Raw genomic sequence first — 23868 nt, forward strand, 5'->3', positions numbered from 1 at the left:
TCCATCATCTGTCCCTCTTGCAACCACAGAGTGCGATGGTAAGCTGCAGTCAGGAATTCAATTTCGTGCTATGTTCCTGAACAAAATTAACCGGCCCACCTAAAGAATTTAACCATGACCTTGGCTTCAATGGGATCTTGCTCTAAATTAGAGTTAACTGGCCTGGGACCTCCCACAGATCAATTAATTTCTGCATTTATTTAGCCATAATCCTGAAAAACCAAGAGTTATATTTCTCATTTATATTTTACTGTCTCAAATATAAAGGGCATTTTCTTTCCGAACATAGTATAATAAATGAACAACACAGTAACATTCAAACATATAGCCTGTACACTGTAATTCATTTTGCTTTAAGGTAAGTATTATAGTGAACTACAATATTAACTTTCAGTATCTGCTATGGCCCATGGAGTGGCTCTTGGGCCAGGAGTGTTCACTAAAGGAATTAGGAAATAAAATTTGGGACTGGAATTCAGTAGGAAAAAAATGGACTAAAGACGAAACTAGTGAGAGACAATCCAAAAGAGAGGAGCTAAGGTTTATCATAGGGGAGGGAGAGATACAAAAGGAGAGTACCTGGGTGTAACAGCAGAGTGAGGAAGCAGTAACTGTCCTCAGAAGAGAAAGGAGGTGGGAAAGGACAGGCGAGTGGAAGGGTCCAGAAAGTTCTAAGAAGAAGGTGGCCTAGGGCTTCCCTGGTGGCTCAGTGGTTAAGAATCCGCCTGCCAATGCAGGGGACACGGGTTCGAGCCCTGGTCTGGGAAGATCCCACATGCATGCTGCGGAGCAACTAAGCCTGTGCGCCACAACTGCTGAGCCTGCGTGCCACAACTACTGGAGCCCGTGTGCCACAACTACTGAAGCACGCATGCCTAGAGCCTGTGCTCTGCAACAAGAGAAGCCATGGCTCTGAGAAGCCTGTGCATCGCAATGAAGAGCAGCCCCCGCTCGCTGCAACTAGGGAAAGCCTGAGCACAGCAACGAAGACCCAATGCAGCCAAAAATAAATAAATTAAAAAAAAAAAAAAAAAGCAGCTAGTTAAAAAAAAAGGGGGTCTAGTGCCCAGGTCTTGTTTCCCAAATACCATTTAAAAAAAAAAAAAAAGGGACCAGGGCTCATTGAAGAAATGGTTGATTCCGGGGCTGGGGAAGATATAGGAGCCAACCTGGAGGAGCTCCCACTGGCCAAAGCTAGAACAATTTGAGCAACAAAATAAATAAATGATAATATTGAATTATAATCTACAGAATAAAATATAAAATTATCATTCATTAGGTAAACACCACAGTAATAACTGTGTAGGGCAGCTCCACTGATGAATGATATAATCAAGGCAAAAGTTTGAGGAGAAACAGGATATTAGCAAAGTCTCACTCCCAAGATAGTAATCAATAACAAAGGGAGAAATAGTGATTTTCCACTGGAGAAATCTGGTAGCCACCACATTAACTGAGTGATCAAGGATAACACCAACAGCAATGAGAGAGGCTGACAGCAGGTACCTCCGGATATGATGAACTAAGAGGGGCACAATGCCACTTCTGTGGTATTTTTGCCAAATATGTATAACTTCAATATAATCATGAGGAAACATTAGAAAAACCCAAGTTGAGAGACATTCTACAAAATAACTGACCAGCACTCATCCACAGTGTCAAGGTCATGAATGATAAGGAAAGCCTGAGGAACAGCCTCAGGTTGGAGGAGACTGAGGAGATACAAGAAGTAAATGCAGTGTGGGTCCCGGAAAGGATTCTGAAACAGAAATAAGAATACTGGGAGAAAAAAAAAAAAAACTGGTATAATTCAAATAAGGCCTGTAATTTAGTTAAGAGTATTGTACTTATGTTAATTTTCTGGTTTTGATAATTGTACTATAGTTATATGTAGTTATATGCGTTGTTAGCATCAGCGGATCCTGGATGAAGGGTTTACATGAACTGTCTCTACTATTTTTGCAACTTTTCTGTAAGTCTAAAATTATTTTAAAATAAAATGTAAAAAAAAAATCAAGGTGGCATTGATCCAAATATCTTCTCTTCTGGACAACCTATCTAAAACTGCTCCCTTCCCAATGTTATCTATCCTCCTCTATTTTTCTCATTTACTGCTACCTAAAATAGCAAATATTATAAAATAAGCTACAAGAATATATTGTACAACACAGCAAATACAGCCAATATTTTATAATAAATATAAATGGAGTATACGCTTTGAAAATTGTGAATCACTATATTGTACACCTATAAATTATATAATATTGTACATCAACTATACGTCAACTAAAAAAAAGAAGAAAAAAGAAAACAAAAAATAAAAAAATATCAGTGTACAAAAAAAAGCAAATATTTTACTTATTTCTCATTGTCTATCTCCTCCACAAAAAACAAAAAAACAAAAAGCCAAGCTCTATGAAGAAGCAGGGATTTTTGTCTACTTTGTCTATTGCTGTATCCAGAGTTTAGAACAGTGCCTGACACATATAGGGAGAGACAGTTAAGTGAATTAAAATTGCAAAGAGGATGGTAAAGTAAAAATTAGAAAAGCAGGTCTGGAGATAGAAAATTTTACTCCAGAACTCTTGAATTCTAACAAGTCCCCATTTCCTCTTTAGCATATATAAAGTGAGCTTTTCATTCATCTACTTATTACATTTACTGAGCAACTCCTATGTACCAGACATCAAAGGGATGCAGATGACTAAGACATGACCCCTATTCTCAAGGAAGTTACAGGTAAGTGGGAGAGAGAAAACATTTAAATAACTACATACAAGGTAAAAGAGGAGAGGAGTCCCCAAAAATGTAAATATAAAATGCAATGGATACTCAGAGGAGGGAGGCACAGGTAGGTTGAGGAGTAAAAGGAAAGGCTTCCTAAATGTTGTTAAATTGATCAAGGGCTTCACTGAATGCTTAGAATTTGAATAAGCAAAAAGCAAAGGTGGGAGAATGGTATATTGGGAAAAGAAAATTGTGTCAGTAAATCCAAAACCGCAGGAAGGAAGACTGCACAGAGACAGTTCCGCTCAGCTGGAGCACCGGGTGGGGGTGGGGTAATGGGAAGTAGGGAGGCAAAGGGCTGGAATGGCAGGCTGGAGTTAGACTGTGAATGGTCTAGAATTGCAGCCTAAGGACTCCAGATCTTGTCAGGGAGCAACAGGGCTTGACCTCTAAATAGTAGAAGGACGTTACTAGAGCACCGCTCTACAAAAATTCTTCATGGAATTTTAGAAGACAGAATTCTAGACTCATAAGAATTGCAAGAAATCTTTGGGATCATCCTGTGTAACTTCTTACTAACAGGAACTCTTTCAATCTTTTCCCCCTATGTTATAGATTTGAGTTCCTTTGTCATCTGGTGCTCTTTTTACATTTACCGTCCAGACTTTACCGTGAATACGACACTTCACTACTTCATGAAGCCCCATATGGACTGCTAAACAACTTTACCCATCAGAAAACACTTCCTTAGGTGGAATTAATACCTGTCTTTGTTCAGTTACTACCCATTGCCCTTGGCATAAAATGAGAAGCTCAATTCCTCTTTCACAGTATAATCCTTAAAGTAGCTGAACACAGTTTTTATATTTTTCTCTCTTTTCCAGGTTATATATCCCTACTCCTCACCTTATAGTGACCTACAGGCTCTTTACTATAACTTTACCTGCTTGTCCACACATCTTGGTTTACCAATGTGATGCTCAGATGGAACCTAACGATCCTAGTGCAGTCCTACTGGCACAGAAGGGGATAGTACAGAACAGTGGTAAACAAAATGGACTCTGGAGAAAGACTGCCTTGGTTTGAAGCCCAGCTTTGCATCTGGGCAGCAATTTAACCTCTCTGAGCCTTAGTTGCCTCGTCTAGAAAATCAGGATAATAGCATCAACTCATAGTGCTATAAAGCGCTCAGAAAAGTGTCTTGTAGCATTATCAGTATTATTGTTGAGCTTGAGTTCTCAAATTTTACTCACAGGTTATATCTGCCAGCATCGTGAGAAACTGTGCATCAGAGCCTTAAGATGAAAAAGGCTGGCAGCGCTTATACCATTCTTTTTTTTTTTTTAAGTTTTATTTTATTTTTTTATTGGAGTATAATTGCTTTACAATGTTGTGTTAGTTTCTGCTGTACAATGAAGTGAATCAGCTATATGTATATCTGTATCTCCTCCCTCTTGGACCTCCCTCTCCCCCACCCCATCTTACCCATCTGGGTCATCACAGAGCACTGAGCTGAGCTCCGTGTGCCATACAGCAGGTTCCCACTAGCTATCTATTTTACACATGGTAGCGTATTTATGTCAAACCTAATCTCCCAATTCGTCCCACCCTCCCCTTCCCCGCCGACCCCATGTCCACATGTCCGTTCTATACGTCTACATCTCTATTCCCCCTGCAAATAGGTTCATCAGTACCATTTTTCTATATTCCACAAATATGCGTCACTATATGATATGTTTTTCTCTTTCTGGCTTACTTCACCCTGTATGACAGACTCTAGGTGCATCCACATCTCTACAAATGACCCAATTTCATTCCTTTTTATGGCTGAGTAATATTCCATTGTATATATGTACCACATCTTCTTTATCCATTCATCTGTCGCTGGACATTTAGGTTGTTTCCAGGTTCTGGCTATTGTAAATAATGCTGCAATGAACACTGGGGTACATGAGTCCTGTTGAATTATGGTTTTCTCAGGGTATATGCACAGTAGTGGGATTGCTGGATCATACGGTAGTTCTATTTTTAGTTTTTTAAAGGAACTTCCATACTGTTCTCCATAGTGGCTGTATCAATTTACATTCCCATCAACAGTACAAAAGGGTTCCCTTTCCTCCACACCCTCTCCGGCATTTATTGCTTGTAGATTTTTTGACGATGGCCATTCTGACTGGTGTGAGGTGATACCTCACTGTAGTTTTGATTTGCATTTCTCTAATAATTAGTGATGTTGAACATCTTTTCATGTGCCTCTTGGCCATCTGTATGTCTTCTTTGGTGAAATGTCTGTTTAGGTCTTCTGCCCACTTTTTAATTGGGTTGTTTGTTTTTTTGATATTGAGCTCCATGAGCTGTTTGTATATTTTGGAGATTAATTCTTTGCCCATTGCTTCGTTTGCAAATATTATCTCCCATTCTGAGGGTTGTCTTTTCGCCGTGTTTATGGTTTCCTTTGCTGTGCAGAAGGTTTTAAGTTTAATTAGGTCCCATTTAATTATTTTTGTTTTTATTTTCATTACTCTAGGAGGTGGGTCAAAAAAAGATCTTGCTGTAGTTTATGTCAGAGAGTGTTTTTCCTATGTTTTCCTCTAAGAGTTTTGTTGTGTCTGGTCTTACATTGAGGTCTTTAATCCATATTGAGTTTATTTTTGTGTATGGTATTAGGTAGTATTGTAATTTCATTCTTTTTTAAAAAATAAATAACTTTATTTATTTATTTATGGCTGCATTGGGTCTTCGTTGCTGCGTACGGGCTTTCTCTAGTTGTGAGCGGGGGCTGCTCTTTGTTGCGGTGCACGGACTTCTCACCGTGGTGGCTTTTCTTCTTGCAGAACACGGGCTCTAGGTGTGTAGGCTTCAGTAGTTGTGGTGTGTGGGCTCAGTAGTTGTGGCTCGCAGGCTCTAGAGCGCAGGCTCAGTAGTTGTGGCACATGGGCTTAGCTGCTCTGCGGCATGTGGGATCTTCCTGGACCAGGGATCGAACCCATGTCCCCTGCATTGGCAGGTGGGTTCTTAACCACTGTGTCACCAGGGAAGTCCTAATTTCATTCTTTTACATGTAGCTGTCCAGTTTTCCCAGCACCACTTATTGAAGAGGCTGTTTTTTCTCCATTGTATTCTTGCCTACTTTGTCATCAATTAGGTGACCATACGTGCATGGGTTTATCTCTGGGCTTTCTATTCTGTACCACTGATCTATATTTCTGTTTTTGTGCCAGTACCACACTGTCTTGGGTACTGTAGCTTTGTAGTATAGTTTGAAGTTGGGGAACCTGATTCCTCCAGCTCTGTTTTTCTTTCTCAAGATTGCTTTGGCTATTTGGGGTCTTTTGTGTTTCCATACAAATTGTAAAAATTTTTGTTCTAATTTTGTGAAGAATGCCATTGGTAGTTTGATAGGGATTGCATTGAATCTGTACATTGCTTTGGGTAGTAGTCATTTTCACAATATTGATTCTTCCAATCCAAAAACATGGTATATTTCTCCATCTGTTTATGTCATCTTTGATTTCTTTCATCAGTGTTTTATAGTTTTCTGAGTACAAGTCTTTTGCCTCCTTAGGCTTCAATTTTATTTAGAGGATATACTCTTTTCCAGTTGGAGATTATTCTCACTAAAGGAGATAAACTAGCATTTGAAAATGGGAGAATGCATATATCAGTCAATCAATCATGTAATCTTGTCCACTGTTCTTATGTTGAAGGCCCACAATTTCTTATTTTCTTTGCTTTCTCCTCTCAGAGGATCAAAGGCCACTTCCAATTCGAGTCTTTGACAATGTTTGTGTAAGTTCATGCCACTCCATTACTTTTGGCCTCTGTACATATCATTCTTTCTAAATTTTGCAGGTATCCTTTAAAAAAAATCCATGCTCGTCAAGGAACTTCTCGTTCTGCTTCTTTAGTTTCTTTTGATTGTATGCCACGCTGTTGGCAACTCAAGCACCTTTCTTCCCCTTTCATGCTGAAAGCCTGGAAACTACATGTCCTAGCATCTCTCCAGAAGGGCTTTGGGTTAGACTGTGGCAAGGAGAGGAACTTGTATTTCAGAAGGCAGAAGAGAAACAGAGGCCACTGGTGCTCTGGTAACAGTGGTGGGCAGACTGTGGGCTTCAGCAAACGTTTTGACAGTGGTTTCTAGCAATCTTCCTGCAGACCTCCACATGGATGTCTGCAGGCCGGCCAGACCATCGGTGACGACATTCTTGCCACTTCAGATTTCCTGAAAGCCAGCACTGTTTTTTGTTGAAGTTGGCTTCCTTAGTCCTTTCAATGACTTTCAAATTTCCTATATTAAATTGCTTTCTGTTCGCAATCAGGGGTTTTATTTCTCTGACAGGTTTGGTAGGGAAAACAGAAGGTCCTCTCTATAACTCAAGTATAAAGGATTTTGTAAGGAAAATAGAGGCTTATGCAACTGTTGGAAAGGCAAGATCAGGGAAGTTGCGACAGAAGACTGTCTACAGCACTGGAGTAGGAGGTTCTCAACAGCTCACTGCAAGGTGCTGCAAACCTCAGTATCTCTGGGGAGACATCGACGACCCTGGGCACCTAGAGCACCAGGCCAGGCAGGAGCTGCCTCTGGAGAATAATGGCTTCTTCTCTTCTGCTTTCCAAATAGCACGCAAGTGTGCCTCTCCTTGGCCGACTGCAATTTGGAACTACACAGACAAGAGGATTCTGGGAAATGTACTCTGGATGCTTCTCTGTGATGCAGAGGAGACTGGAGAAGGAGGCGAATGTGATACAGAGTTGAAAACAGATACTTCAGTACAAACGTAGTTCTCATATTTGTTTATGCAGAAAATCAGTGATTGGATAGTTAATATTTTTTATTTTATTTGTTTTCCATCCCACTTGAACTACATTTTTTCTTGTTATGAACCATATACAACTTTTAGCAATTTATGTTCTTTTGGCATACAAACCTGACTATGCCCTCTGCTATTATGAACTGAAAGGTGATCTCTGTCATAAAAAATCCCCAGATTAATAATATTTCCTTATTGTTTGTTGCATCTTCTGAGAGTAAAAACTGTTGTCAAAAGTTTATGCAGTTTCCTGCTTTGTGGAGGATGATAATTTTAGTATATACACAGATAAAATTATACTCTTAGGAATGGAAACGTTCTTAAAAGTCACACAGTTGGTTTTCCCCACCAATATTTGAGTCCTTACAACTGGAATGGCAAATAACTGTACATGTGTTCCTGGCTTTCTGCTTCTGTTGCCAATGGCAGGCGTTGTTAATGGATCTCAGCACTTTTCCTGCTGCACCTGAACTCAGCCTTAGAATCCTTCTCCATTTACCGTGCTGGCCAGCTAGTACCAACAGGTAAGAGCTTCATGCAAGATGGAACCTATTTGCTTCCCTGTCAAGTGGCCATCGTCCTATTACTCTTAACACCTCCAGTGACAGTGAATGCACCACTTCCCAGAAGTTGCCTATTCCATCTCTAAATACAGTTGACCCTTGAACAACAAGGATTTGAACTGGGTGGATCCACTTATGCATAGATTTTTTTGCAACAGTAAATACTACAGTACTACACAATCCATGGTTGGTTGAATCTGTGAGTTCAGAGGAATTGTGGATACAGAGGGCTGATGATAAATTATATCTGGGTTTTCGACTGTGTGGAGGGTCTGCACCCTGGACCCCTACATTGTTCAAGGGTCAACTGTAGCTCCATTTCTTAGAAAGTTCTCCCTTCTATGGGACTGAAATGCAAGTTCCTTCCACCCATTGGTCCTATTCCTGAGACCACACAAAATAAGTCCAAATCTGCTTTTGTAAACAATTCTTCCAGTACTTGAAGACAAGTCTCTTCTGCTTGGATCCTGTGAATTCCCCTAATCACGCCCTGTGTTCTTTCACAGTTTTAGTGATTCTCTGAAAGTTTTCCAAATTGTCTTATGGTGTGTGGCCTCCAAAGTTTGCTCTGAATTGTCTAGTACAGACAGCCTCTAGAAACTAGTAGATTGACTCACGTATACTGTTGAGCGCACAACATTTAGCAAAGCAGATCCAGGCATCTAACGATGAAAGACTCAGCTAACCAACATCTGAAAGTTGTCCTTGAGACCGCCTAGTCCAAGCCCAAATCCACTTCCATAAACAGTTCTTCCAGTACTCGCAGACCAGTTCTCTAACCAGTCCATCAGAACCTACGTTCAGCCACCATTCCCTGGAGCTTCTGTAATCAATGCAGACTATAGCTATCTCCTAAAAGGCCTAAGTGCACTCCTCTGCCCACCAGACAATTTCTTGTACGAATTCTGTTAGCACTTCCACCTTTCCACTGTGGTCCAAGTCAAAAAATAGTCTAACTGATCTCTCTGCTTTCACTGTTGCTCTATAGTCTACCCTCAACACATCAGCCAGAGTGGTCCTATTAAAACTGAAACCCCATCGTGTCTCTCCTCTTGCACTGGTTCCCCATTTCACTGCACCTCCCCACCCCCAGCATCCTGTTTACCTCCTGTTCCTCTCCCCTTGTTCACACAGCTCTAGCTGCTTTGTTCTTTTCATTATTTCTTCAACATGCTTTGCATCCTCCTGGCTTTGGACCTTTTTAGTAGCTGTTCCTACTGCTTAGGACTCTACTCTGAATTAAGCATGCCTAATTCTCTCGCCTCTTTTTTTTTTTTTTTTTTTTTTTTTTTTTGCTAAAGGTTTGCCCGGACCATTCTCTGTAAAACTTTCTCCCACCACATCCTCGTGGATACTCCCAGACCCCCTCAAGCTGCTCTACCTTTTCTGTATTTTCCAGAGCATTTATCACATCCTAGGACCCTAGATCATTTTGTTATTTATTATATTATGCTGATTGTTCATTGTCTGTTTCCTCCTGCTAGACTATGAGCCCTGAAAGGGCAGGGATCTTTGCTCACTATGTGCCCAAGCACTTACAGCAACACTGTCACAGAGCAGATGCTTGAGAAAGACTTGCTCAGTGTTGATGGAACCTTGTGGCAAGCTTAAACCTCGTGTCATATGTCCTCATCATTGGTCACTGCCATCTTCTTTTGTACTTTCGTCCCCATTCCTCTTTGTGCTTTCTCTCCCCCGATCCAGCCTCCTATTACTTCGCTGCCTCCCATACCCTACACTGCCTTTTCAAACCCCAATTTCATGGTTAGGATGTATCCCTACACTCTCACTCCCTGCACTGAATCTTCTCTCCTCACCACCTCTTTAACTGAAACCTGGTTCTCCCCTCAGGACTCCCAAACCCCTGGAGCCTTTGGAAGTAAAAGCTGCTTGTTCTTTCACACTCCCCAGCCTTCAGGGTCTGGAGGTGCAGTTGGTGTCTTCTTTGTTTTCACTGTTGTTGCTTGGCTATTATCCTTCTACCCTTAAGTACAAAGCTCTGTTCATATGAGGCCGGTACCAGCTTCTTCTACTCCTTATAGCTGCCACCTGACTCCTAGGCCTCTCTCTCATTTAGTATAGCATCTGGCTCAGTCTTTCTTTCCGCCCATGGCTTATCATCCTGGGTGCCTATGATGCCCATGTGTATGGCCCATCCTTGGCTTCCAATTAATTAACTGGCTCAGTCACACTGACTTTCATTCACATCTGTATCATTTCAGTCCCCCACTCATGGCCGAATCCAGATCATGTTGTCATGGAGATCTGCTCCTTTTGAACATCTTTGGTCTAAATATACTGCTCTCTAATCACAATTTCCATTTCTTCTACTATGCTGGTTCTTTGATCTCATCAAAATCCCCCTTCCCTTGACTCCTCTGCATTATCCTTTCCTTATGGTTTCTTTTTTTTTTTTAACTTTTTTTAAAAAATTTATTTTTATTTTATTTATTTTTTAATTTTTGGCTGCATTGGGTCTTCATTGCTGCACACGGGCTTTCTCTAGTTGTGGCGAGCGGGGTCTACTCTTCGTTGCGGTGCGCGGGCTTCTCATTGCGGTGGCTTCTCTTGTTGCGGAGCACGGGCCCTAGGTGCGAGGGCTTCAGTAGTTGTGGCACGCGGGCTTCAGTAGTTGTGGCTCGCGGGCTCTAGAGCGCAGGCTCAGTAGTTGTGGCGCACGGGCTTAGTTGCTCTGTGGCATGTGGGATCTTCCCGGACCAGGGCTTGAACCCGTGTCCCCTGCACTGGCAGGCGGATTCTTAACCACTGCGCCACCAGGGAAGCCCTCCTTATGGTTTCTTGATAGTTCCACTTCTTTCTTGACTTAGCTTAAACACCACGATCCATCACTTCCTATGAGTTGCCAGTCTAATCATCATGGATTTTTGTACTGGTTAACATGGTAGAGTTCAAATAAATTTGAAACAGTGAGAAAAAACCCGAAAGACCTCAGATGTCTTACTTTAGGTAAGAAAGGAAATAATATGAATTCTCTATACTTCAGGAATTGTCAGGAAAAGAGAGTAAAGTCAAAGCTGGAGGGTCTGGTGAACCGTAATCAGGTTTTATGCTATTGCCACATGGTGGTGCCATTTTAGCTGATAAGCAGAAACCCCTCCTTTGCTCAGCACTGTGTGAACTGCACGGCTGTTTACGGACAGTGGAACTTCTGCAAGTGATTATGACTAATGTGCTGTTGCTTTATAAACTCTGATATTATAACTGAAAATATTTTCATATCCTACAATGTTCATTAAGCAGCGGTTCTAGTGATAGTGCTGAAAAACAGAGCCCCCCAAACAGTAACTTTGGAACAGAAGCTAGTTGTGATAAAACACTATGAAGAAGGCCAAACATTCACTATGACACCCTGTGTGCTGTTCATTTAGGAACGAGCACTCTAAAAAAATGAGAGGTAATGAAGGAAAAAATTAAAAGAAGTATGAAGGTAAAAATAGGCGACAATGCTGTACATTCACGCATCTTCCCCCAAATATCCCCCTTACATATTTTCCTATGGGAAAATTAGTCTTGAAGTATGAGTTTTACATGATGAGATCACTTCAGGAACATATCTAACACACATATGGAAATACCTCCTCAAAATACAATATCTCCCCTACCTCTTCCATGAAATGATCCTCTTCTATAGCTATTCCCGGGCACACAGTAAATAGCGTGGTGATTATGAGCATGGCCTTTGGAGCCAGATGGCCTGAGTATGAATCTCCTAGTTTCCTAATTTTCTAATTATGTGGCTTTGGGTTAATTACTTAACCTCTCTGTGCACCAGATTCCTCATCTGAAAATTAGGATGATAACACTACTTACCGTCAAAGGGCTGTTGTGAGGATTGATCGGGTTAATATATGTAAGACACTTAGAACCTCCCAAAAGCACTGAGTAAACACTGTGTAAATATTAGCTACTGTTGTACTGATCATCATCGCCATCACCACCACCACCACCACCATCTTCCCATCAACCCTTGATGATACTTACAAGACTGTATTTATTTCATTGGGTTAATAAGGTGCTCCTTTATTCATAGCATATATATGAATTACTCATAGTATATACAGTGGTTACTCATAGGATATGCAGTGGTGTGAAGACAGTCCTTTTGCTATTTCTTTCGGAAAACTGTCAGAATCCTTCACCACAGTTCTGTGTGTCAGTATACAGTACAGTAGGCAGCGCAAGTTTAGAGAGCCTTTTCCAGCTCAAGTGCTGGGTAAGTGGTATGATTCTGAATAGAGCCCACTCAGACACTAACATTTACATCAAGTGATACAACAGTATGTTTCTTCCCCCAGTCTTACCTTCAGCCTGTCCTTGGGCAGTGCGACGACCCCTTGCTTGATGATTTCCAGGACCCGTTCCACTGACAGCTCAGCTCCAGCTTGTAGCAACCTCGAGCTAAAGAAGGTGATCACCTGGAATGTAAAGTGTTATTTTTTTAAACAAGTAGATGTATGAGAGGTATTTTCAGTAGATGCCTTTCTCACGTGGTAGTCAAAGGATCATCGTTCCATTTCTTCGAGTGACCTGGTTTTTAATTCACTAGCTCTCCTAAATCAGTCCTCTTTATAAAGGGTTTGATGGCTGAATCAGAGCCAACCCCTGAATATTCAGGGTTGATTATGCATTCTGTGAATTAAGCAGGCTCCTGAATTCTGCACTTTATTGTGCTGCCTCACCTTGCATTCATATTTCATTTAGAGAGCAGCACTCATCAGAAGGTAGGAAGAGAAAGCTAAAGCTTAATATCTGTTAATATTGAGGCTTAATAGTAGTTGTCCAGAAAAAGTCTTAATAAGAAAGAAATTTGAAGCTAATGGCTAAAATGATGTTTGGGGGATTATTTATCAATTTAATTTATCCACAACACTCTTACCTCTGAGCACTGGGGATAATCAACAGCAAGCTGTAATTTTTTGGTTTCATGTGCACTGCCTGAACCATGTAGCAAGGTGCTAACACAGTAACATTTGGAAATAACACTGTCTCTTAACACTTCTCATTAAAAACTAAAAGACTGTCATCATTTTTTAGGAAATCACTTAAAAACCACAATGTTAATAAATCAAGAAGATCATAAGTCACTTATTATTCAAGAGACTATACACTGTAGACAAGTGTTTATAGTCAGAGATGCCTGCAAAAATATAAAAATTTGTTTCTTAAAAAGTTGAGTATTTCCATTTACATGTTTTCTATTTTATAGGTAAATTATTTTATTTTATTTTATTTTTTTTGTGGTATGCGGGCCTCCCTCTGTTGTGGCCTCTCCCGTTGCGGAGCACAGGCTCCGGACGCGCAGGCTCAGCGGCCATGGCTCACGGGCCCAGCCGCTCCGCGGCACGTGGGATCCTCCCAGACCGGGGCGCGAACCCGGTTCCCCTGCATCGGCAGGCGGACGCGCAACCACTGCGCCACCAGGGAAGCCCCTATAGGTAAATTATTTTAAGTTAACTAAGAGTTATTTCCAAATATTTTTCTAGATTTTCTTTCAAGATTACTCTCCTAAATATTAATTGTTCAAATGCACAATAACTTTTCTCCTAACCATTCTAGTGGAAGGTGCATGATATGACATAAATGCCACTGAAATGGATTTATTCTGGAAAGTAGAGACCCAGCTGGAGCCAGAACCCTAACAAGCTTGTGCCTTGAAAGACTGTGGCAATGAGCGAAAACAAAGGCAGCCAATGCCTGGCTACACTGCTGTTGATTCCAAATAAATCATTTCTTTATCTCAGGCAGTTTGCTGGCACTAGCTCCTTTGCAAGTTGCTTATTTTGTCCATGACAGGTTGGTTTTCAACACGTGCCTATGGGTCTTGTTTTTTCCAAGTCAGATTTTAAGCTCTCTGGGATAAAATTTTGTTCACAAGAGTTTAGACACAGCAGGTACTATAATTGATTTTCATAAATTGTAATTAAGTCTCTTTTTATTTATTTATTTATTTTTGGCTGCATTGGGTCTTCGTTGCTGCGCGCGGGCTTTCTCTAGTTGCGGCGAGCGGGAGCTACTCTTCGTTGTGGTGCGCGGGCTTCTCATTGCAGTGGCTTGTCTTGTTGTGGAACACGGGCTCTAGGCACGCGGGCTTCATAGTTGTGGCACGTGGGCTCAGTAGTTGTGGCTCGCGGGCTCTAGACCGCAGGCTCGGTGGTTGTGGTGCACAGGCTTAGCTGCTCCGTGGCATGTGGGATCTTCCTGGACTAGGGATCGAACCCGTGTACCCTGCATTGGCAGGCGGATTCTTAACCACTGCACCACCAGGGAAGTCCCTCTTTTTATTTTTAAATGGACATTTTATACGTGTATAAAAGCAGAGCCAGGCATCTAACGATGAAAGACTCAGCTAAGAACCCATGTACCCTGCATTGGCAGGCGGATTCTTAACCACTGCACCACCAGGGAAGTCCCTCTTTTTATTTTTAAATGGACATTTTATACGTGTATAAAAGCAGAGCCAGGCATCTAACGATGAAAGACTCAGCTAAATAATAAAATTATTACTTATTTTACACTTACACTCAGTGTAAAATAGGTAAATTCCGTGAAAATATTTTTTGAATTTTGGTTGTACCTGAAGTTTTTGTGTTTTACTTAAGACACCGATGATACCCTTGACAACCTATTCAGTGGAAGGAATAATCAGAGAATTTACAAAGGAAATAGATGATACTTTGTGTCTGCAAGAAAGATGCAATGTATACAGCAACTGAAATTCAATAAAAGGGAAAAAAAAGAGAAAGATGCAATGTAATTGGGGGACAAGACACTGATCAAACGTATAATTAAATGGATTTAAGACATCATGGTAGTGTACACTACAAACTGCTCAAAGTCAGAGGCCTAGTTTGGGTCCTGCCTGTGATACTTACTAACCATGTGACTTGTAAGATGCTCAACTTCTTCCAGATGTAGAATTGTGCAGTGGTTTGGAGCACTTATAAGGTGTCAGATTCCTTGCGTTTAAATCCCAGCTCTCCTTATAAACTTAGGCAAGTTATTTAACATCTCCATGCCTGAGTTTCCTGATCTATAAATAAGGAAAAATAGAATGCCTGCCTCATGGGGTTGTTCTTAGAATTAATACTTGCAGAGCACAAAGAATGATTGGCACATGGTAAGTGCTCACAAAATGTCAGTAACTATGATTATCATTAGGTGTATCCCAGTATCTTTGTTTATAAAATGAAAAAGTTGCCCCATCTACTGCATAGGAAACAATCATAATACATACAAAAGTAGTCTGTTAAGGATGAAACCCATGAATATTAGTACCCCACCGATGTATCCGATCAATAACATTTCTTTGTAGTTATATGTTTATATTCCTGATTTTATGCCTGATATAGGCGAAAAATTTGTAAGAACTGAGTTTGGTGGCACAGGTCATCTCACCCAAACCAGTCAGGACTATCAAGTGAAATCTACTGAAAGTAAATTTTAGGAAAGCCTGCAGGTTAAAACCTACATGATCACCATTAGTTTAATACATTACTGAGGGTCAACTAACAACTCTTCTCTTTTTACTTGATGAATTTATGTACAACTTTTCCCAAGGAATTTATATTAATTTTATTATTTTCAGAAAAATTAAACAGTACCAGATTGAGGAAGTTTTCATAGTTTGCTTAGGTTGCATAGGTTGCTTCCATATCTTGGCAGTTATAAATAATGCTGCTGTGTACACTGGGGTGCATGTATCTTTTTGAATTAGTGTTTTTGTTTTTTTCAGACATATATGCAGGAGTGGAATTGCTGGGTCATATGGTAGTTCTATTTTTTGTTTTTTTGAGGAATCTCCATACTGCAGATATTGAACTATCCTTGCATCCCTGGGATAATCCCACTTGATCATGGTATATGATCCTTTTAATGTATTGTTGAATTCAGTTTGCTAATATTTTATGGAGGATTTTTGCATCCATGGTCATCAGTGATACTGGCCGTAATTTTCTTTTTTTGTGATGTCTTCGGTTTTGGTATCAGGGTGATGTTGCCTCACAGAATGAGTTCAGAAGTGTTCCTTCTTCTACAATTTTTGGGAATAGTTTGTGAAAGACAGGTGTTAATTCTTCTCTAAATGTTTGGTAGAATTCACCTGTGAAGCCATCTGGTCCTGGATTTTTGTTTGTTGAGAGCTTTAAAATGACTGATTCAATTTCATTACTTGTAATTGGTCTGTTCATATTTTCTATTTCTTCCTGGTTCAGTTTTGGGACACCGTGCATTTCTAGGAATTTGTCCATTTCTTCTAGGTTGTCCATTTTATTGGCATACAGTTGTTTGTAGTAATCTCTTATGATCCTTTGTATTTTTGTGGTATCAGTTGTAACTTCTCCTTTTTTGTTTCTGATTTTATTGATTTGGGCCCTCTCTCTTTTTTTCTTGGTGAGTCTGGCTAAAGGTTTATCAATTTTGTTTATCTTTTCAATGAATCAACTCTCAGTTTCACTGATCTTTTCTATTTTTTTCAGTCTCTATCTCATTTATTTCTGCTCTGATCTTTATGATTTCTTTCCTTCTACTAACTTTGGGTTTTGTTTGTTCTTCATTCTCTAATTCCTTTAGGTGTAAGGTGAGGTGTTTATTTGAGATTTTTCTTGTTTTCTGAAGTAGGCTTGTATTGCTATAAACTTCCCTCTTAGGACTGCATTTGCTGTTCCATAGATTTTGGATCATTGTGTTTCCATTTTCATTTGTCTCCAGGATTAAAAAAAATTTCCTCTTTGATTTCTTCAGTGACCCTTTGGTTGTTCAGTAGCATATTGTTTAGCCTCCATGCATTTTTTTTTCTTCTTGTAGTTGATTTCAAGTCTCACAGCGCTGTGGTTGGAAAAGATGCTTGATATGGTTTCAATTTTCTTAAATTTGACAATGACAGTTGTTTTGTGGCCCAGCATGTGGTCTACGCTGGAGAATGTTCAACGTGCACTTGAAAAGAATGTGTATTCTGCTGCTTTTGGATGAAATATTCTGTATATATCTATTAAGTTTATTTGATCTAATGTGCCACTTAAGGCCAGTGTTTCCTTACTGACTTTCTGTCTGGATGATATGTCCATTGATGTAAGTGGGGCTGCACAAGGTGATTTGAAGATGAACAGATAACCCCTGCAAATGCCGTGGGTTATATTATAGCAACAGAACTCTGAGTTTAGAGAACCCAAATCTCTAATAATGGTCAGTAGGAGTGTCTACCTTTTGCTCCAGAGGGAGACAAAGACATGCTCCCATCTTTACCCCATCTGATCCCAGGTATCTGCACAACTCATTTTCTACCTCTTTCAAGTTTGAGCTCAAATGTACCTTCTCAGAGAGGTCTTTTCTGACTGCACTCTTTAAATTTGCAATATCCCAACCCTATTCCAAATAGCACTCATTATTCCTCTTTCTTCTTTTTTGGCATTTTGGCATAAGCAACTAGGTAGATATTGATGTCATTTACAGAGCTAAGGAAGACTGCAGAAGAAAAAGCAGATTCATTTTGTGTTTGATTTTTTTTTTGAAGAAAATAATGAATTCTCATTTAACCTTGTTCAACATTTGTGGGACTGTTGTATAGGCAACTGAATGAGCTAGTTTGGAGCTCAATAAGAACAGTCAGGTCTGGAAATACAGAAAACCTAGTGTAAATTTTACAATGTCAAGAGATAAAAATAGTTCTTGCCTTTACCATATCACAAAACTATTGTTGTTCACTGTCTCTGTCCTATACTTATATTCAGCCATGAAATTTCTTTCACGCCCTCTCTTGTTTGGTGTGGTATTTCTATTTTGTCCTGTTGCTTAATTCAGCCAGATCATATCACCTTATGAGTTAGAATGGAGGGTTATGTACAAGTGGCTAACAGTAATTTGGCTACCTGAAAAGCACATGTCTAACTCCTTCGGCAGAAGTTAAAAGTACTCCAAGGTTAGTCACTCCTGTCTCAGACATTCAACATTGCTTAATGTCTTAATGAAAAACATCAACTCTCAACTCCCTGTCAGCTAAAAATAACAGTAGATTCATAGTCTCCTCTACCAACACTTTTCAAGGTTAACTCCCTGAAAGAAGAAATAGCAAAGGTTTGCTTAAGCCAAGATTTCAGGAGCATTTAGGGGAGGGAAGGAGAAGGTAAAGTGCTGAAAGAGGCAAAAGTAGAGATGTTATTTATATCTTTCTCACGGTATTCTTTTCAAAATATGTAAAAAAGAGTTTAAAATGATTTTGAATGAATCTCCAGTGTGTCCAACACTATTTTAGATGATAGTATTCAACAAAAAGTTGCTGGAAAATCTGCTCATTTGGAATCTTATTTAGGTTTATCCAAATGAATGCTGAAAATATGGAGTTTATAATGAGAAGATCTGGATTCAAGGCTGAGTGATTTACCAGCTAAGTGACCTTGCGCCAACCATTTCACCTCTGAAGACTTGCTCTGCCTCCTTCACAAGGATAATTTAAGGGTCAAATGAGACAGGGCGTATGCAAATAGCCCTCAATGATAAAGCCCTATGCAAACATGTGATCACTATTTAAGAGGATTTTTTTTTTTTTTTTTGGTCTTGCTGCATGGCTTGTGGGATCTTAGTTCCCTGACCAGGGATCGAACCCAGGCCCCGACAGTGAAAGTGCCAAGTCCTAACCACTGGATGGCCAGGGAGTTCCCTAAGAGGAATGATTCTTAGGTTGGGATCTGGTTAAAATCACCTGGGAAGGCTTCTCTCAGCCTGCTGGTTTCCTTACCTGTAAAGTGGGATAACAATAACTAGTTTACTGGTTTAAGAAGAATAAATGAGTAATATTATGTAAAGGTACTTAGCCTCATTCCCAGCACTTAGTAGGGACTCAAAAATGTTTAGACATATATTTATCTAGTGTTAAGAACTACACAACAGCACACAGTCAAATGTTTACCCAGAGATAGCATTTTTCATGAATACAGTTGGAGTGTCAGTAAGTGGCCAATTACTGACAAGGACAGGAAAGTGAGCACTGGATGTAAATCCAGTTTAACACCTTGCTTTTATTTCCATGTGGTGATATACTGTGAGAAAAACAAGTGAGGTCCTTTCTATTTCCTCATCTTTACTCTAATTTTCACCTCTTCCAAAGGAGACTAAGTTTCAAATGGATGTAGTTTAAATCCTTTGCATGGTTCTTGTGTGTCCTTTCAAAAAATAATATGGTCCTTCAGGGTTATTTTTAAGGATGTCAACAGCCTGGTTACTAAGAAGAGAACATCACTTTCACCAATGGTGGAGTAAAGACTGATTTGACATTATTAGAAGTGAACTTGACGGAGAAAGTAAATTTCCGGGCAGTGAATAGGCAAACCAATGAGAAACTGTAGGAACGTTTAGTGAATGGGGATAGTAGTCAGGCATGATGACTACAAACAAGGGTTTTATTATCAAACTGCCTCGGTTTGAGTTCTGGCTCTATCACTTTCTGAATATGTGATCACAAGCAAGTTAAATCTTTCTAAGTTGGTTTCTTTAACTGTAACTGAAAATTAAAATGAAATATACCCAAAGTTTGTTTTTTAATGAAGATTAAGAGAGATCATGCACATAAACGCTTAGCAAGCATGCAATAAAAGCTAGCAACGCTAATGATGAGATGAACAGAAAAGGAGCAAATGGTTTTTGATGTGGTTTAAACATTTAAAACTAAATAATCCGAACAATGTATTACAACATGATCATTTATCATCTATTACAGTTATGACCACAGGAAAAAAGAAACTTTGGTTAGTCTTTTATCAGGAACAAAAAGAAAAAAATGCACTATTATGAAAAGAGGTATTGGTAATTAAAGAGAAAACATTTCCAATACACTGCAGATATAGATTATCTGACATATATTGTGCACAGTTCAGGTGACTATCCAGAGAAAGAAAGGTAGAATGAGTGAGTGAGAGAGAAGGGGGAGGAGGAGGAATGGAGGGAGGGAGGAAGGAAGGAAGGAAAGGGTAAAAGGAGAAAAAAGACAGGAAGGAATGAAGAAAGAAACTGATATCAGAGAGGTCCAGAGAAAGGCAAAAGTTATGAGACAAGGGGTAGGGGTTTGCCATAAGGGCAGACTAAAACGATTAGGATGACGCAGGTTAGAAATATGAAAGCTAAAAAAGGATGTATTGGATAGTTCTATAATTCAAAGATCTGGATAAACCTTGGAAAAACCAGGATATCCTCCACCCTGGAATGTGAAAGAGATACATTTATAAGTATTATAAGAAGGTATTGTCTTAGCACTTCAGTGCTCTTTCCTGGGTGGTATTCTTAGACCCAATTAGACATCGAGAGGCTCAAGAATATAATAGCGGTTCTGTTTACTTTGTATACACTTGAAATTTTTCATAATAAAAAGTTTTAAAAATTAAAAAAAAAAAAAGAGTGTAATGGGCCACCCTGGGCATAAGATTAATTTAAAAGGACAAAAGGCCAGGAAAAAGAGCATGCCAACAGCACAGCCCCAGGCTTTTGTTTTCCCTGGAAATACTCACAGCAGTCTCGGGGCTGGTTTTTGGACCCTCAAATGATAGCTCCAATGTGAGAGAATGAGACTACCATGGACAGATCCAATAGCCACCCTAGCTTAGAAGCCATGTCCCAAACAGTAACCAATACCCCTTGTGATAGTCTCAGCTTCTAGGTCCCTGAAAAGGACATGCCTGGTTATGAATTTTTTCACTCAGGGAAGCCCAAAGCTATAGTCCTTTCAGTCCAGACTCAACTTACCATTCAAATGTCATTCTATCATATTCTCATTTTATTACAGCAGTGTTACCTAGTAACACAGCTGACATTCCACCTTCATCAGATTTCCAAGGAACAGAGCTAAAAGCAGCTTAACCCAAGGCCAATTTCCCATGTAAAAGAGAAAAGGGTTTTGTTGAACCTTTCCTCACATGCACAGTGAATCTTAATCTCAGTATTCTACTCCCCAAAATAGTACAAGCAAGAAACTAGAAATGAATTTGGACAAATCCATGAACAGGCTGGCTAGAAATGGCTTTTTATTTTATTTTTTATTTTTAAATTTATTTTGGCCGCACTGCGTGGCTTGCAGGATATTAGTTGACAACCTCGTTGCCAAAAAGCATCTAGCCAACAGAAAAAGGTAGAAATAAGCTCTGATGGATGTCCCTTGGGCAATCATTTGTTTCATAATCTTGTTACCACTACTTATCAATTTTAAAAGGAGGCGCTTTTCCCATTAAACAAGAAGGACATGGGGCCAGAGAAGAAATATTTGAGAAGCAGCTTGAGGATGCTCTCACACATCCTAAATATCAACAAATCTACATGGGAGTACTGGTTCATAATGGTGAGAATTTAATTAAAGAAAATAAATGTCAAGTCTAACTCTAAGATATAAACATGCTCGTTTGAAATGATGTTTCTGCTTTATCCTAACTGCAAAGATGACAATAGTACCCAGCTGCCCCAGTTCTCTAAATGAAATCTAAATAATACTGATAGTAGTTTAGGAAAATGACAAGAGTGTGTGTGGCAAAATAATTTGCTATAGCTGCAACCATTAGGTATATAGTGGAGGCGACTTAAGGAAAGCTCATGAAAACGCTAATTAAACTGACAGCAAAGAGGGGTTTTTTTTGGTTTTGTTTTGTTTTTAAAATCTTTATTGGAGTATAATGGCTTTACATGGTTGTGTTAGTTTCTGCTATATAACAGTGAATCAGCTATATGTATTCATATATCCCCATAGCCCCTCCCTCTTGTGTCTCCCTCCCACTCTCCCTATCCCACCCCTCTAGGTGGTCACAAAGCACCTAGCTGATCTCCCTGTGCCATGTGGCTGCTTCCCACTAGCTATCTGTTTTACATTTGGTAGTGTACATATGTCCATGCCACTCTCTCTCTCCTCTCTCTCTCACTTCGTCCCAGCTTACCCTTCCCCCTCCAATGTCCTCAAGTCCATTCTCTACAACTGAGTCTTTATTCCTCTCCTGCCCCTAGATTCTTCTGAACCATTTTTTTTTTAAGATTCCATATATATGTGTTAACATACGGTATTTTCTCTTTCTGACTTACTTTACTCGTATGACAGACTCTAGGTCCATCCACCTCACTACAAATAACTCAATTTCGTTTCTTTTTATTGCGAGTAATATTCCATTGTATATATGTGCCACATCTTCTTTATCCATTCATCTGTCGATGGACACTTAGGTTGCTTCCATGACCTTGCTATTGTAAATAGAGCTGCAATGAACACTGTGGTACACGACTGTTTTGGAATTATGGTTTTCTCAGGGTATATGCACAGTAGTGGGATTGCTGGGTCATATGGTAGTTCTATTTGTAGTTTTTTAAGGAACCTCCATGCTGTTCTCCATAGCGGCTGTATCATTTACATTCCCACCAACAGTGCAGAAGGGTTCCCTTTTCTCCACACCCTCGCCAGCATTTACTGTTTGTAGATTTTTTGATGATGGCCATTCTGATCCGTGTGAGGTGATACCTCACTGTAGTTTTGATTTGCATTTCTCTAATGATTAGTGATGTTGAGCATCCTTTCATGTTGACAGCAGAGTTTTAATTTTTTAAAAAAAATTTTTATTTATTTATTTATGGCTGTGTTGGGTCTTCGTCTCTGTGCGAGGGCCTGCGCCACCAGGGAAGCCTGGGAGTTTTAATTTTTATTTCTGTTTACCTGCAATCATTACACAGCAGTGATATGGAGCAAATCAATGAACAGATCTGCAACAGTATACATAGTTGTAGTTAAACTCATGTAATTGTGTGGATACCAGAGTATTCAGCAGTTTATAGACTACGTGTTAAGAGTCTGGAATGGGGGCCTGGTTATAGTTCAAAGCTGATTTCAATTAAATACTGAACAAGTACCCAGGACTCTACTGGGATGAGCAAGAATTAACCTACTTGGCTTAATGAGAATGGATAGAGATGTTCTTAAGTATCTTAAATGTGATCAGAGTCCATGCGTCCATTTATGTATTGCTGTTATCCTGAAAGAAGACTGGGAGTTTTCACTTTAGAGGTCGCTCTCACCCTCTCTTCCCCACCCCCAATTTTACCCAGCCTCTCTCTACCTCAGCTTTTTATTTTATTTATTTTTATTTTTTAATATACATTTATTTATTTATTTATTTTTGGCTGTGTTGGGCTTCATTTCTGTGCGTGGCCTTTCTCTAGTTGCGGCGACCAGGGGCCACTCTTCATCGCGGTGCGCGGGCCTCTCACTGTCGCGGCCTCTCTTGTTGCGGAGCACAGGCTCCAGACGTGCAGGCTCAGTAGTTGTGGCTCACGGGCCCAGCTGCCCCATGGCATGTGGGGTCTTCCCAGACCAGGGCTCGAACCTGTGTCCCCTGCATTGGCAGGCAGATTTTCAACCACTGCGCCACCAGGAAAGCCCTACCTCAGCTTTTAAAACCCTCACCGATGGGCTTACAGACCCCAGGCAGGAGCCTGGAGGACTCTTAATATGAGGACACTGATCAGTCCAAAAATAAGACTTAGTGATATTGACAGGAGGGGGCTCAAAAGGAAATGGCCATCTAATAGGAGTTTCATAGAGAGGAAATAGCAGGAGACAGAGAGAGAGAGACAACCGGGAAGAAATAATTAAAATGAGTATTTGAAAGTTCTGAGCATGAGCCTCTAGACTCAAAGAACCCTCCAAGCGCCAAGTACAATTGACCAAGGCACAGCAAACCATGAAATTTCAGGACACAATAATAGAGAGATCCCAAAAGCTTCCCAAGACAGCA

At 40.0% G+C, this 23868-nt stretch overlaps 1 protein-coding gene across 2 annotated transcripts in view; it reads right to left on the reverse strand.

The window, feature by feature from the left end:
• DYM (dymeclin) overlaps positions 1–23868 on the reverse strand; it is a 382138-nt gene that overhangs the window by 53395 nt on the left and 304875 nt on the right. For both annotated transcript variants that reach the window (XM_024132334.2, XM_028480232.2), the window contains one exon: positions 12427–12540. In XM_024132334.2, the coding sequence (XP_023988102.1) occupies positions 12427–12540 (114 nt within the window). The remainder of the gene's footprint in view (positions 1–12426; positions 12541–23868) is intronic.

This window comes from Physeter macrocephalus, chromosome 19 (genome assembly GCF_002837175.3).
Source record: "Physeter macrocephalus isolate SW-GA chromosome 19, ASM283717v5, whole genome shotgun sequence".
Taxonomy (NCBI): Eukaryota; Metazoa; Chordata; class Mammalia; order Artiodactyla; family Physeteridae; genus Physeter; species Physeter macrocephalus.